At 35.0% G+C, this 16039-nt stretch overlaps 1 protein-coding gene and 1 pseudogene across 2 annotated transcripts; one reads left to right on the top strand and one right to left on the bottom strand.

The window, feature by feature from the left end:
• The first annotated feature begins 1928 nt into the window (after positions 1-1928).
• Positions 1929-8183, top strand: LOC110784746 (probable receptor-like protein kinase At5g59700; annotated as a pseudogene).
• Positions 8184-8763: 580 nt separating this feature from the next.
• LOC110784745 (nudix hydrolase 9) lies at positions 8764-15786 on the bottom strand. Of its 2 annotated transcripts, none has more exons than XM_056831397.1 (9): positions 15617-15786; positions 15383-15457; positions 15099-15155; positions 12305-12339; positions 11010-11068; positions 10382-10530; positions 9846-9977; positions 9318-9476; positions 8764-9078 (listed from the first exon to the last, which is right to left on the bottom strand). In XM_056831397.1, the coding sequence occupies exons 1-9, from the start codon at positions 15701-15703 to the stop codon at positions 8986-8988; spliced, it is 846 nt and encodes a 281-aa protein (XP_056687375.1). In that variant the 5' UTR covers positions 15704-15786; the 3' UTR covers positions 8764-8985. The 2 variants fall into 2 exon arrangements, with proteins under 2 accessions (XP_056687375.1, XP_021844888.1); XM_021989196.2 differs by lacking the exon at positions 12305-12339 and adding an exon at positions 14778-14863 and having other exon boundaries at positions 15617-15784.
• Between the last annotated feature and the right edge of the window lie 253 nt (positions 15787-16039).

The following is a 16039-nucleotide window of genomic DNA, read 5'->3' as shown; positions in this document are numbered from 1 at the left end:
CAAATAAAATCAATATGATGTTAGTTTATGGGATATGTTTGTTTTACATACAATCTCTTTTGTTTTGAAAGGATCAAACCAAATTTAACTTTGAACACGATTAAAAAAAATACAACATGATTTTAGTTTATGGATCATAGTTGTTAAAGGATCAACTAGATTTACTTTTGAGTACAATAATAAAATTCATAATGATTTTGGTTTATTGATTGAGTTCTTTTTGTAGATATTGATCCCATAAAAACACGTGAAATTAAAAAACAAAATCCTAAGCTCTTGTTAGGATTCAAAAACGGGTGAATATTAGTCACCGTTCAAGTAACCAATATGACAAAGGGGTATCAGCACGCTACAATTGCAATACAAATTTATGTGACTTTTACTTTAAATATTCATTCTTTTAAAAATGAATAATCCCATAAAATAATGTCATGATTTAAAACATTGTTTTTTGCTTATGTCAGGATTTGAACACATGTTGTGCGCATATATATAAAGCTCTAATGGTGTTGCAGTGACCATCATGACAAGGGTATCATCACGTCAATATTTGCAACATAAATTCTTTTTTATCTATTTAGAGGGAGTATGATTTTATTTCTTTTTTGATTTACTTAAAATTGTAATGATTCCATGACATCGTAATTCCCGTTAAAGTAGATGTTTTAGTTGCTATCTCTTTTTATTTATCATTGCAAAGTCATCTATTACGATCATATTATTTTAGAATTTTTTTAGCGTTTTGAATGGAATAGATTATATAATATAGCTAGTATGACACACCCTTCCTATAATACAATATAATAATAAAATAAGTCGTGAAGGCTTGACAAATGAATTAACTTCACCACGTGAGTCTTCACAACGTGTTATAAATATGTTGAATTATGAACCCAAGTCCGATTCTTAATGCACAAAGGGTAACTGGGGGGGGGGGGGGATTGTTTATTTTTATTTTTTGACGGAGAGTTTTTATTGTAATATTCAATTAAATTATTACTCGGACTATTGCTCAGACTAGCGTAATATTTCTCTAAGGACGAAGGAAAATTGTTTGACTGAGGAAGAAGGAGGGACGATACTTTCGGAGGGAGTAGTTACTCCCTCTGTTCCTAAAAGATTGTTCCAAAATCACTTATTACGAATTTAAAGTAAAATGTGCAGTTACTATTATTTGTTTCTTAGAATATTTTTTAGGGTATTTCTAAAATCTCGCAATAAAAAGGAAAAAGAACCTATAAAAGGTAAAAAAAAATTGAAGTTGTGTTGTTAGAAATATTTAATTTAATGAATTCTTCTTTATGAATCCTTTCTGCCCGCCTTGCTTTAGTTATTATGAAAATAATGTGGATTATTAAACTAAGTTATACACAATATACTCCATAACTTATAGTAGTGATCTTAAATGGTTCATCCTTTTAGAAGTTAGTTATCATTTTTCCCCTAATTAAGTCACCGATATTATAATTATATAATGTAGAACCAAATTGATCCGACTCAGATTCCAACCTGCTACCGATTAACCCGATCCGATAAGAAGCTGAACCGATATCAATTTGAATCTGATGTCATCCGGCTAAATCCGTTTCAATCCAACTCGTTTCAGTTCGTTAACCCGATTAATCCGGTCTGATATTAGCTCAACCCGATATGAACTCGAACCCGTTATAATCCAGGTAAATCGGTTAACAATCCGCATTCTAACCCGACCCGTTTACAACCCGATATGATATGAACCTTTGTATTAAAATTCGACCCGACCATTTAAGTTTTAAATCCGATCTAATTCGTCCCGTTAACCAAATAAATCCTTTACAACCTGATCCGTTTCAACTCAAATCCGATGAATCAACCCAATCAGTTAATCCGACACCTCAAATTTAACCCTTTGTTTTGTTTTGTGTTTGAGGGAAGGCAATACCCTTTGTTAAGGCATCAATAATTCTTCCTATTTCTTGAGGCAGCAATAATTGAACACTGAACGACGTCAACTCGTATTCCTTCTTCTATAAATAGTAATGTCCTCTCCCTTCTTCTTCAACTCGATCCTCACACATTCACGCATTCTTCTTCAATTCTTATACAATTACCGCAATTCTTCCTTCAATTCTTCTATAAATTCCTACATTCTTTTTCAACTCTTCTACAAGATTACAAACACGTACACCATTCTTCCTTAACTCAACATCATAATTCAGTGTCGAATTTCGGGCTGAAATTTGTCAAATCGAAGTTTCTGGGTAGAGTTGTACCTATTCTGGCCGAATTTGGAGGTCTTGGGGTTTTCTTCAGCTTGTTAAGATCAACATCTTAACCATCATCAGCCTCGCATCATTCTCTTCTAAACCAGGTTGGAATTCAAAGTTTCAAAGGTTGTTTGATTAATTAACAATGGATAAAGTAAAACTTGACTCACTTGAGTTGAGAAAATTACGAACCTAAATGTGTTGGTTTGTATAATTTGTTTCCAGAAATTAATGGGTTTTGTCATTTGAAACTTGAGCTACGAACGTCCTCATAATCAAGACAATTGGACTAAGCTAATTAACCTTAAAAATTAAAACAACTATAATGGTAGGACTTTAGTGGCTCTTAGACAAAATTTGTAAACTGAAAACTGTAAATTTGTAAAACTGTAATCATGGAATTGAAAGTCTCAACTTTTTATAAGATTAACAATGTGGGAAAAATTAAAACATGAGTAGATGTATTTTTGACCAAAAATTTTACTCGTATAGAACTAAATCAAATTGAAGACTTGCTGATATTTACTTCTCATGGCAATATGGCATAATACCAGTTATTATACTTGTGACCTCTTTAATGGATGTCATGGTCACAACAGATTGTTTTTGGTTTGCAGGAAATTCAAATATGGGTTACAAAGATGGATTAGTCAGTTGGATTATCATTCTGTGTTTAGTTTGCCTAGCATATAGGGTATATGCTGATAGTTATTTAATAGATTGTGGGGCAACTAGTAATACTACTATTTGTTGTATCACACAGCTAGAGTATTTAGAAATTTAACGAGTTATACATTTCCTATAAGCCAAACAGGGAGATATTTCATTCGTTTTCATTTCTTTCCCTTCACTTCCAAGAGTTATGATTTGAGCTCCGCAAAGTTTATGGTTTTTGCTCAACAGTTTAAGCTGCTTAATGAGTTTTCACCACCAAAAGTTAGTGTTGTTAAAGAATATTCAGTTTTGGTGAACACAAATAGACTTACCATTCTCATAGTACCCACCGTAAATTCCATCGCCTTTCTGAATGCCATTGAAGTCTTTTTAGTTCCTGATTCAGTGACCACAGATTATGCAACATTAATTAATCCACTGCCAGGCTACAAAGACCTTGTTACAATGGCTTTAGAAACAGTTTACCGGGTAAATATGGGAGGGTCGAATATAGACTTTGATGGTGACAAATTCTGGAGAAGTTGGATTCAAGATGATAGGTTTTTAGAACAAAAAGACCTTTCTATAGATATCCACAAAAATGGAGCTGCTAATTATACCAGTGGCCTTGTTGCACCATTAGTTGTCTATGAGAGTTGTAGAGAACTCAACTCCCAAAATGATATCATTGCCAACGTGTCATGGAACTTCAGTGTGAATCGAGGTTTCCAGTATTCTCTACGTTTTCATTACTGTGATATAGTGAGTACATCTCCGGACGAATTGTAATTTAATGTTTATGTAGATTCGTTGATGATTTCTGAAGACCTTGACCTTACTAGTTTAGCCAAAGGGAGTTTGGATACTCCTGTTTATTTGGATTATATCACACCCGAGCTAACCACCAATACACTTAGGGTAAGCATTGGCCCAACTGCTGGGGCACAGAACCAACCTAATGCTATTTTGAATGGGTTGGAAATTTTTAAAGTGAGTAATGAAGAGAAAAACTTAGATGATGAGTCTGATATCACTTTATCAAAGCTAAGTCCCAAGTCCAAGCACAAGGTCGGTGTGATAGTGGGGGTGGTTATTGGATTTTTGTCCCTCCTTTTGGCTATACTTTTGTTGAGGTTCTGTGAAAGGGGTAGCATCGGTGAAGGTCATTCCACGGCCTCAATTCCTGTTTCTTTCGCTGAAGGGACTTCTCACTCTGTTGTAGCTCCAAGGTCTGATCATCACATCCCTATTGTAGTCATTGAAGAAGCCACTAACAACTTCGATCAACAGTTAGTTATTGGAGGTGGTGGTTTTGGAAAAGTATACAAAGGGGAATTAAGTGATGGTAGAAAGATTGCTGTTAAACGACGTATAACTGACAACCATGGCCAGGGTCTGGATGAGTTTCGAACGGAGATTGAATTCCTGTTACAATTCCGACATCGGAATTTGGTCACTCTGATTGGGTATTGTGACGACAACAATGAGCTTATAATTGTATATGAGTTCATGGAGAATGGATCCCTCAGAGATATCTTTTTGAAACCAAGAATCATCAGTGTCAAAGCTGGCCATGTCTCAGTTGGGAGCAGAGGCTTAACATATGTGTTGGGGTTGCTACGGGCATTCAGTACCTCCATACTGGTGTTTGTGATGGGATTATTCACCGGGATGTGAAATCTGGAAATATCCTCCTTGACAGAAACTTTGATGCCAAAGTTTCAGATTTTGGGCTTTCCAAAGCTAGTCCCCGCGATCATCCTAGTCACAACGTTACTGCAGTAAAGGGAACTCCGGGGTATATGGATCCAGCCTATTTCAAGACAGGCATACTTACGAAGAAGTCAGACATCTACTCCTTTGGTGTGGTTATGTTTGAAATTTTACTTGGAAAACGGGCTATAGAAAATGGGCAGAACTTAGTGGAAAGGGCAACAAATGCTGCAAATAATGACTATTTGGAGCATATCATAGACTGTCATCTACAGGGATCCGTAGACCCATGGTGTCTTCAGACATATTGGGAAATTGCAGCACGATGTGTGGGTGAAAGTACTGATAGGCCTTCAATGGCACTTGTACTGTCAGAGCTGGAGAGAGTACAATGTCATCAGGCCAATGTGCTACAAAGTCAGCAGATTGCTACTGAAGATGCATCTGGTTCTGGAATTGGGTCTGAGATTGCTCCACAAATCACCTATTTGAGTGAAGAAGCTAGCCTCTAGTTCTGGAATTGGGTCTGGTGCATTCTATGATCTCGTGAACAAAGGAAAGTAAGTTCTAATATCTCTTTTTTGTTTTATCTTGAGGTTATTTAATTTTGAGTTGAAATTGTATTGTTCTTCAGTTCTTTATTAACTTGATCTTTTTCTTGTTGAAATTGTAGGGATTTGTATGCCGGAGCAGGGAACTTGTGAGCGTTGACAGGTTACACGTGCTTCTTCTTTCTGATCACTAAATTCAAGTGTCTGTATATTTGAAAACCTTGGGATAAGTAATCTCAATTAAAATGGAAAAACCGAAAAATTTTGGGAAAATTTTCAAATATCACCTGATATTGCCTGTTGACTAAAATAACTTATTGGCATAAGGATGTTCTAAATCAGGTGCTGCTTCTTGGTATAAGGATGTCGTATCGCATTAAGAAGTATTTGCAAAAAGTATCATAAACAGCATGATTATGTACACAATCTGACAATCTGACAATCTGACAATTTCATTGCTCTGTATTGAAAATGTTTTAAGATGAAGCTCATGCTTTTAAGAATATATATATGGGTCTTTTGGTTCTTGAAATTCTCCAGTGTAATGCTTGAACTCACATGTCTTTTTGTATTTGTCTTAAGTGCATTTCTCTGTCTGAAATTTTAGGTAATATTATAATTTGATGTATGCTCTAATACTATACTCAGTCAAGATTTGTATTTATCTTTTTTAGATGACCACGAGGCTGGTGGAAGTGAATTGGCTCCCTGGCATGCTAGAAAGACTTGTACTTCATTCGATTACCGATTTTGGCTATTCAAATGACATGTTTGAAACATATACAGTATGCGGTATCTCTTAATCTGAAAAGAAGTTTCAGGGGTTTGGCATATGATCCTGTTCTGATCTTTTGTCTCTTTAGTTTTCATGCTCAGTAGTCAGTCGAACTGTACAAGTATCGATGACAACATCTCGCTATGGATCCGGCTTTGGGTGGTCTAAATTTATAGTTTCAGGTAATTCAGTTTGGATGAATAGGTTCCTTATGTATCTAAACATAAGTCAGATCAGTTAAAATTCTTGGATCAGTTAAGATAAGTGCACTTAAGGCTAATATTTCAGTTAATGTGTACTTGGCTAAGATAATTTAGGAGATTTTGAAATGAAAAGAACACAACCTTAATGCGGGAGACTGTTTCTGAAAGTCCTGCACAACATAATTTAGAATTGGTGCCAAGGGATTTCAGAATGTAGAACAGTGCAGGTTTCTAATCAACCCAACATAATAAGTTTTAACTGTTCCTCAAGTCAAGAATATATTTGGTTGCCTATCTTCAGATAAACTATAAAATACTATCCTTTTCTAGTGTGGTTATGTGTTATTTCTCTATAATGGATTCCTGAATTTAGTTTCTCTCGTAACATGTTATTAGCCATTTAGCCCCATATGTTAACAGTTTTTGATCCTTAATTTGTCCTTTTTAATGTTTCTGAGGTCAATTTCAAGCGAATAATTGCCCCACATTCAGATATCAATTTGGAAGACTCCTCTTTCTTGATGCATGCCGACAAATGAAGGTAACTTCATTCCTCAAATCTCCCACAGTCCCATACCTTTCATGTTGCCTCAAATCCTCTTTGTTAATTGCTGCATTCTAGTTGATTTATTGCTTATTTTGATATTGTCTTCCCATCATGTTTTAGTTCAACAGGAATATCTCATGACAAATTAGTTACAACATGATTATTCAATTATAAGTTATAAGTGTTGTTTAGTGGAGTGCCTATTTTTTTTGGTTGACATTGGATCAGAATAAAGATTAGGTCAGAATTCAGTGAATATTTATTCAGTTTTGACGGGACTGAGTTTAAGAATGCATATGTTAACGTAGTCAAGGCCTGAAAATTAGGATAGAAATATAATACATCCATGCAGCATATACTATTTGATAACATGTTAACATGTGCTTGACAAAAGAAACAGATTTTGGATAGAATAAGTCGCAGATGGTTAGAGAAAAGTAGCCTTAGATATTGAGTTAAGATTCTTGGTTCTGATATCTTATTATCTTAATCTTTCTACTGGCATTCCTCTTTGCTTGCTGACAACTGCTTAACAAAAGAAACATTCAATTTCTTGAGCTGTGGCGAGCAATCTGATGAGTTACATATTTCTGTTAAAAGTCTTTCACGATGATACATTTTTATGTGCATATGTTCTGGTACTTTATTGCTTAGTTTCAGCTTCAGCATAGTTATGTGTTGTTTGGGAAACTGTGTCTGTTCAATTGTTCAAAGTGTTTCATGTTTATTTTTATTTATTACTAATGTGGCAGTTTTGCATAGCCTTATTTGGATATGATCTATTCGATCAAGTAAAATATAATTTGGTTTTGCAAATATTTTGTTAGCTCAGGTCAGCACAAGGAATGGATTCTAGGCAATCTCTACATGGCACCAGGAATGAATCCAGACAACCTGTACGTGTCACGCAATTTCATATGAGATATCTAGACTCTCTAAAAGGTGGATTTAAATCAATCTACGTACAGATAATTCTTAGGCTGTATTTGTGATCCTGTTCTTATATGATCTATTTCTTCTAGGACTTGGGAAGATGAGTTTTTATGAGAGTACGAATTGTTCGGAAAAAGTCCATGACATTGAGGCTGTTCAACCATAAAAGACGCACGTGTATGGAAGTTGCAGGAGATATATCAATCACGCATCTACTATCCAATTACAGTTTCTAATAATATCATGGAGTTTTGATATTGATCAAGGGTTTCAATATCTTATAAGATTTCATTAATGTGATATAGTGAGTACTGAACTGTACTGTGTATATTTCGACGTATTTGTGGACTCTTGGATGGTCTATTCAACGGTTTGGAGGTTATGAAAATGAGCAATTTCAACAACCTAAGTACCAAGGTTCCAAGTTCTTGTTCTGCTGTTTTATTTCCATTGTCACTCATGTATTCTTGTTCTGATGTATTATAAACGAGGGAGGATGTATTCCTGTTGTTGATTTCTCAATCTCCTTTCTTTGCAATAAAACTTTGTAATTTACTCCAACATCAACACCATTTCAATGTGTCTAATATAGTAATATGTACTACTACTTTACAATCCCGTCCGGGGTAAAAAGAGAGGCATTTCCAGTTGATCCATGAATATTTGAGGATGTACTAATTTGAATGCATCTATTTTATCATACATATGGTTGCAAATCTTACAATGGAAAGGGACAACTATAAAAATAAAAATAAAAATAAAAAGAAGAAAAATTAACATTTAACCGTTATTATTCTATGCAACGAGTGCAAGTATGAAAATTGGCAATTTCCAAAATTAACAATCTATTTCCTAATAACGTAATAATCCCCATGAAGATTAGAGCCAAATACATGCTTGCATATGGATTTGGTAGCGGTAAAGGAGAAAGTCTTAATCTATACTGGGTATATCATTGAAATGATATACTAATATTCTACATTTTTATTTAGTATCAAACCACATAGTTTAGAATAAGAAAAGTAGTTGTATTTTTCCATGTAATACCAAACAACATAGTTTGGTAACATGGTTTCATTTTTATTTGGTTCCAAACAACATAGTTTGGTACTCACAAATCAAAGATAAATGTTATTTATCGTTGGCCAGACTCAATTTATTACATGAACTTCCCATTTAACCCTTAATAATATACCAATTGAAGTTACTATTTTGCCCTTAGTATACCATTTTAATGATATACCTAGTATAGATTCAAAAAACCTCAACGGTAAAGCAGTAAGGTTTACATGATATGTCATCAAATCTCAATACACTACTTTGCTAATGATACAATCCATGTAGTAAAGTCAAATAGATTGTATCACTTCTGTTTTGCATCTTCCATTTGTCTGTAGAGAGCAAATCCTCCGTGGTGGCAGCCAGGCATCTTCCACGCCACATTTTCCAATTCATCCTGCCAATTTACTATATAATTTAGTACTTGCATTGAGCAATGCAACTAAAGGAAGTGTACCATCTAGGTAAGAGAGCTATCAATATAATTTGATGTTGTGGTATTAGCATGTTATATCTGTAGTCTATACGAATTACGAACAATTTTTTTAAAAAAATCCAAGATAGAGCCACAAAAGTAATCACTAAAGTTAAATATAAATGCACAAGTCAGGATCCAAGGAAATTAAGAGAAATAACCTTAGAAACTGCGCAGAGTTGAGTGGACTCAAAGCCATCTTGTGCTGAACCATACAACTTCTCAATTTCTTTTGCCTGAAGTGAGCACTTCATAAAGAAGAAAGCAGTAGGTCGCACATTTAGTTCCCTTCTTGAAATTCCAATAAAAACAGGTTTGGACTGTGTAGAAAATAATGAGTTACCATCAGAATAAGAGCTCTTGCATAACCAAAAATCAAGCTCATATAGATATTGATCTTAATTCTCTTCTAGAGCAAATAACCATAGGAAATTTTTTCCTGCAGGCTGCAGGGTTAATTCAATGTGCAAACAGAGCTAAGATGGGGTAAATATGTGCATAACCAGTAAGAAATTTTGGCATCAGTTAGTAAAAGAAATGAGCCTCTTGCGAGGTCATACTCAAGGCAAGCAATAAGTGAGGATCAGATGCATATAAACTTAACGCAAAAGAAGCTGCCCGTGGCACCAAATAACCCAAGAGATATAATCTCAGCATAACCAAAGCAACTGAGAAAACCGTTAACTTACCAAGGATATGGTTGGTACCCCTGTTTCTTCAACTACTTCACGAATAATACTATCAAACATCTCCAAAGAAACTCTTTTCCTTAAGGATCCAGAGTCCAAATTGTGATAAGACATAATTCCAACCTCCTCGGGCTGCAAAAGGTGGATGGCCAAAAAAAAATATTAATACTTGCACAGTGAACAAGATGGCCTACCTAGCTACGAATGTGCAATTTGGTAGCAGGATTATTAACCAAAACATCAACATGCAAGGTATACATAACACCTTTGTAACATAAAATCCATACCACATTCACAGTCAGAGAAAATGAGGGCACCAACCATTCATAGGAATTTCAGAAATTCATTCAAAGATCAACATATACATGCACATGCTCAAGTCAGTGAATGTGGGTCCGTTGTAAAGTTTGTGTGCATATATGCATGTCTATTGGTGAGGCCGTGAGGGGGGGAGGGAGTGAGAAACAGCTCAATGAGAAATCATCTGCAGCACTTTTATAAGACTAGAAGCTGGAAAAGCTGATAATTGGAATTACCTCCGGGTGACCACCAGGAAAAACAAAATGACCTGGGAATTCACCCACATTGTTACTTCGTTTCAGCACAAGAATCTTTCCATCAGAAGTCTCTACAATTCCACCATTTCCTAGAGGATTTGAAGTGTGTTGACATCGTACAGTTTCATCTATAAATAATCATGTAATCATGTGTCAGTGGTTTTTACACTAAATATGACGTATAAACTTGGTAATAAAATGTAGCAATCAGAACAACAAAGTTGGATTATTGATAGAAGGTTTTTAATGATAAATGATAGTGAATTAAATTCAAAGATCACTAGGACAAGCTTCTACTCTTATTACAAGTAAACAAACACAAGAGAATCTGAAATAAATTATTTTGTCTACAACACCAAGCAGCAGCTTTATCCATGATTGACCGCAGAACCTTTTTTTTCCTATTGACAAATGAACTTTGTCCGGATCTTTCAAAGTCACATTGGAAAACATCTTAGGAAGGATACAGATTGCAAAACATGAGGTTTGGATTAAGTACCTCCAACAACCTTTGTTTCAATTAATATTTCACATACTTCAAGGAGCGAGATTGCATTTGCTTACGAAACAAAATAAGCATGAAGTAGCATTAAGATTGATATGCTACCTTCTGATTGAACTAGAAACTTTTCCCAAAATGGATTTAAGTTTGTTCCCATGAAAGTCCTAAATAAATGCAACCAAGAGTTTCCATTAGTAAAACAATAAACCATCAGATGACATTGTTCACATGCATAGCTACAGCCTACAGATGGCCACACCGCCACAAACTTATAGAGGGAGGGGGGCAGTAACTCCAAGGAAGGGTTGGACTTTGGAGAGGGATCGAAAGATTGACTAGATCATATATGAAATGACTTTACCAAAAATGATGCAACTCTATAGAGACTAAAATTAGGAGAAACCATACAGTAAATTGATTGAGCAAAAATTTATTTTCAGCTTGGTAGTAACATTTAAGTAGAAAAAAGGCAAAACATCAAGTACCATAATGAACAAAAGTCGTACTTCGTATAAGATAGCACAAATTGGCAAGGTTCAAATATTATTTGACTTCAGAAGTCAAAAACAAGATCAGAATAACAATACTATAGGAAATATGCATGCATCCATACAGACAGATTTTGATATGCAGCTGGCTTCGTAACTGACACATCATCAGCACAGACAAACTGATGGATAGCAGATAACTGAAATTTGTTATAGAAGGATAGAGGTTTTGGGAAAAGCGAGCACTCGCCTCTCACTCTGCAACTCCCGTAATGCGTAATTATTTCTTTCATAACATCCCATTCAACACCCATTCAGCTTATTGGGGAATTATTGCATGCTAGAGTAGTAGTGTTTACCACCATATCCTCAGCATAGACTGCATAAGTACATGAGATTACATGTAGGGATTGAAAACGAGCCAAGCTGTGTATATTGTTCTTGATCATGTTTATGTTCATGTTCAAGCTCATTTAACTAAGTTGAACATACATGAGCTATCAAAAGATTCAAAACCTGGTCATTCAAGAGTGATTTATTTGCTAAACTCATTTGATTAATTGAGTTGTGCACACAAATGAACCTTGTTTTCTTAGATTAGCTCATTTTCATATTTTTCCAAGAATTTATTGCAAGACAATTACAAAAACCTTACATATCCATGCAAATATCAAAACTAAATGAGTTATCTACCAATGAATAGCGAAAAGTTTAACTCAAGTAATTTATCTAACAAAGAAACTAAAGAAATATTCATACGTAAAAAAATGATCTTTGTAGTTGAAACAAAAAAAACTCGGTATCAAGATTTGTTTATGAACACAAACAAATGAGTGTCTCATGAAGATATATATATATATGAGAAGTAATTTGGACTGTGTAATTGTGTAAATGAGTTAATCTGGACCGTACAAATGAGAAGTAATCCAACGTATTGTATTTGGCAGCTGCAACAAACGAGAACATTTAAAATTACAAGTAAACCAGACAAATAAAATAAAAGTGGATCTAACTGAGACCATTCCTTTTCTCCACCTCCTCTTTATTTCTCTCCATCTTCATCCTCCTAGTCTATAATATGAGAAATGCATATATATCGAAAATACAGCAGATATACAACAACAATTCATCGGAGATACATCATACCTATTTTACAGATACATCATGTAATTAAGAAAGTGGGATTGCAAATTGTATTAAAGGAAATGGAAGTTGGTGGAGAGAGAGATTGATTTTCGGTAAAATTAGAGCTCCATTAATGGAGGTTAGCTCCACTTTTTCCTTTTTGAAATTAAAAAGATGAATTTACATCGCATGATAGCAAATGAACCAAAATAAGGCTCTGGAATTTTATCAAGTGTTCAAATTGTAAGTCTAAAATGGTTGATGCTTCATATTTCTCTTCCCAATCCTCATAAATCATGGGTACATCAAGTATGGCAGATACATCAACTAAGAACCATAAGTACATCGACTAAAGCCCATAGATACACCAACCGAAAACCATAGGTACATCGTATAGTGAATGCAAGTACAGCGAGCATACTAGGCTGCTTAGCGGCATTTTCAAGGTCGAATTTCGATATCAACATCGACATTAAGTTTCAGGGAAAAGGAAAGAGAAGGAAGAAGGAGATAGAGAAGTTAGTCATGGACGGACGGGAATTGGGCTCTGTTTTTCTCAAATATTACAACGCTGACATTAATGATACACTTATTCTCACCCGTTGGATCAATGAATTGAACGGCTACGATTGCTTCTCACGTAAGATGTCCTTTTCACGTGAGCCTAAACCTATATATATATATATATATATATGTATGAACACACACGCTTAGGATCCTATGTTTTTGTTCAAACTTAAGTATTTAGTAAACAAGTTTTAAAATTTGTTCAAACTCTCACCAATTAGAACACCTCAAATATCCAACAATTCAAGTTGTTCACATAACGTAAGGCAATGAAACCCAAACCACTCATGTAGAAAAGCCACTTGAAAAGTGGAACCACGGTATCCATCAATTTGTAGTGACGAGACAGAAAGTGGAACTTTAGAGCAACTCCAATGGTTAAAAAATAGACATGCTCACAAAAAAAAAAGAATATGTAAGCAGGTAGCCCACCATTGGTACAACAATGACATAAGCAGCTCAAAAATCCTTGTAGCTATTTTGGGCTACGTAGCTCAAAAATAATATAACTCAAATAAATAAATTATTTAAATTAAATATTATAGGGAGCTACAAAGTATTGTAGCCCACCAATGTGATAACTTGTAATTTTAATCAATTATAGTTAAAAATTTGATGTGTCAAACTTAGCCACAACATGTTGTAGCTCACTATTGGAGTTGCTCTTACTGGTGGGCAATTTTTCAGAGGCAATTTGGAATTATTGGGAAATATCTAAATCTCAACAAGCTTTCATCATTCAAAAAATACTACCTGTAAAAAAAATACTTAAAGCCTCTTTTACTCGGTTGTGCCACTAACTTGGAACATATAAAACTACTTAAATTTACTCTTATAACCTAAATGACAAAGGCAATATAAACGGTCACTCTTACTACGCCTAATTAAAAGAACACTATGGTGAGAGAATAAGTTCTCAAAGCCAAGATTCATTACTACAAGACCTCGGACTTGAACATCTACAATTAGGTGGGACTTAAACTCTACCGGAAGTATATGCAACACTTGCATTACACTTTTGGCAATACCCTTATTGTAGCTGCATTATATTTCTTATTTTCCTATTCCTCATAAGACCAAGAAGCAATTTCTTGATCTATCAACCATTCACTCGTTCACCGCCATCTTAAATAAATCACCTGCTCACACAACCAACAACTCCATGTGCCCTATCCTTACCAGCCAAAATTGCCACATTAAGCAGAATGAAACTTCCTTATCAACGATGATGGGCCAAAATTAAGCAATGATTATTTTTATTTTGAACTACACAATATCAAGGTACCTCATATAGAAGAGATTTTCTATGATAATTATGTGTTCTGCGACTTCTGTGTTTTAATAAACTGCTGTTCTAATATGCAAGTCATAGATTCTCCCATTGCAATCTTATGAAAAACTTTCATAATAGAGGCTTGTATACTCAGGCGATCATACCTTTGTACTCTTATCTCATGATGCAAGCTTTAGTAAATGTATAGGTATAATATGGTATAGTGATCATATCTTATCCTATTTGTGGGTGTATGTGGTGCCTTATGAACATTAGACCTGTGCAATTGGGCGGGTTAGGGTCGTCCCATTGCAAATGCCTACTTATGACTAGTTCAAGTTTCAAGATAAAAGTGACATTGACAACCAAACTTTAAAATTAAAAGTCATAAGAAAGAAAAGAGATACCGAGGGAGTAGACCTGTAATCTGTCAAACCAAGGTTCAAGTACATGTGACAATTGTTCTCATGATCAGCATCACTAGTATGAAAGGCATGTCCACCATACTGCAAAACTCTTTTTGTAAAGTTACCAGGCAAACTCGTGCATATAACGCAAACTTTCCATGAAAGGGCGGAAACAAAAGCAAATGTGATAGAATAGACTTGTATATGCTCCATTCATGCACCAAAAGAAACCCAAGATGACATAAACCAAAAGAAACTCTAACATCATAGCTCCAAAAAGATAAAGTGATTCCCATTTCAAAAGAAAATATACTGGGTCAGTGAGAATACATACTCTGAACTTCTTCCCGTTATACAATGATGAATTTTGTCGAGCTCTTTGATCCCATATCTACCAAATTAGAGCACAAAAAAACTCTAAGCTTATGGGCATAATTTCTCACATCACAATATAGAACTGAAATTCATTAATAGCTAAATTAAGAAACTTAACAACCTAACCTTTATTCTTATTTGTGTTAGCTAGATACATTGCGCGAGACTAAAACTAGTTCAAAACAATCGAGGCGATAATAACAAAATTACGATAAAAAAAAGGAAGTACTCCGTAACAACAACCTCAGCAACAGAATTCTCAAGGTGGACATCTGGATGTGGGATCCGATCAAATGATTTATTGAAAATCACTGACACCTTCATCAAAACAATACAAAAACTAATCAAATTGATCGAATTATTACGCAATGCCTACAAAAGTAGCACAACTTAAGATATTTGTTAAGCATGATTAACTATTTAATTAGGGTTTGTTCGGAAAAATTGGATCAAGAGGAGAGAGAAAAAAAAACAGACCTGAGAAGGAAGGAGACCAGACGGGCAGGAGAGCACGAGCTTGTAAGGAAGACGAGGGTTGACGTCAGAGCTGCCGCTTTCCGCCATCGCCGCCGATGCTCGCCGTCAGTGAGAGAGAGAAGTGTGCAATATTAAAATTTCGCGGCTTTTTAGTATCGAAAAAGGGAGGAAACCGCAATTTGGATGGTGCAGGCGTGTGCACCTAGATCTATGTGCACCGGAATTAAAACGCAAATATTTTAAAATAAAACGCGTGTTTTCATTAATTTTGCAGATGAATAGAACATGTTCCACTTTATAAAAGTATACTAGTGTGTGGCTCGGGCGATGCCCCGCTCGATACATTGAATAATTAAAATTTTATATTTTTCTTGAGCTCAATATTTGACGAAATGCATGTATACCATAAAGTGAAAAACATCA

The sequence above is a fragment of the Spinacia oleracea genome, chromosome 6 (assembly GCF_020520425.1).
Source record: "Spinacia oleracea cultivar Varoflay chromosome 6, BTI_SOV_V1, whole genome shotgun sequence".
In the NCBI taxonomy this organism is placed as follows: Eukaryota; Viridiplantae; Streptophyta; class Magnoliopsida; order Caryophyllales; family Amaranthaceae; genus Spinacia; species Spinacia oleracea.
Note: the sequence above shows the minus strand (reverse complement) of the source record. Positions and strands in the feature narration are given on the sequence as shown.

Coding starts and splice junctions, on each gene's coding strand:
- LOC110784745 (XM_021989196.2), bottom strand. CDS start 15,703: ATGGCGGAAAGCGGCAGCTCTGACGTCAACCCTCGTCTTCCTTACAAG. Junction 10,531..11,009: donor GTTTCTAGTTCAATCAGAAG/GTAGCATATCAA, acceptor GATTATTTATAG/ATGAAACTGTACGATGTCAA. Junction 9,978..10,381: donor TTCCTGGTGGTCACCCGGAG/GTAATTCCAATT, acceptor CACCTTTTGCAG/CCCGAGGAGGTTGGAATTAT.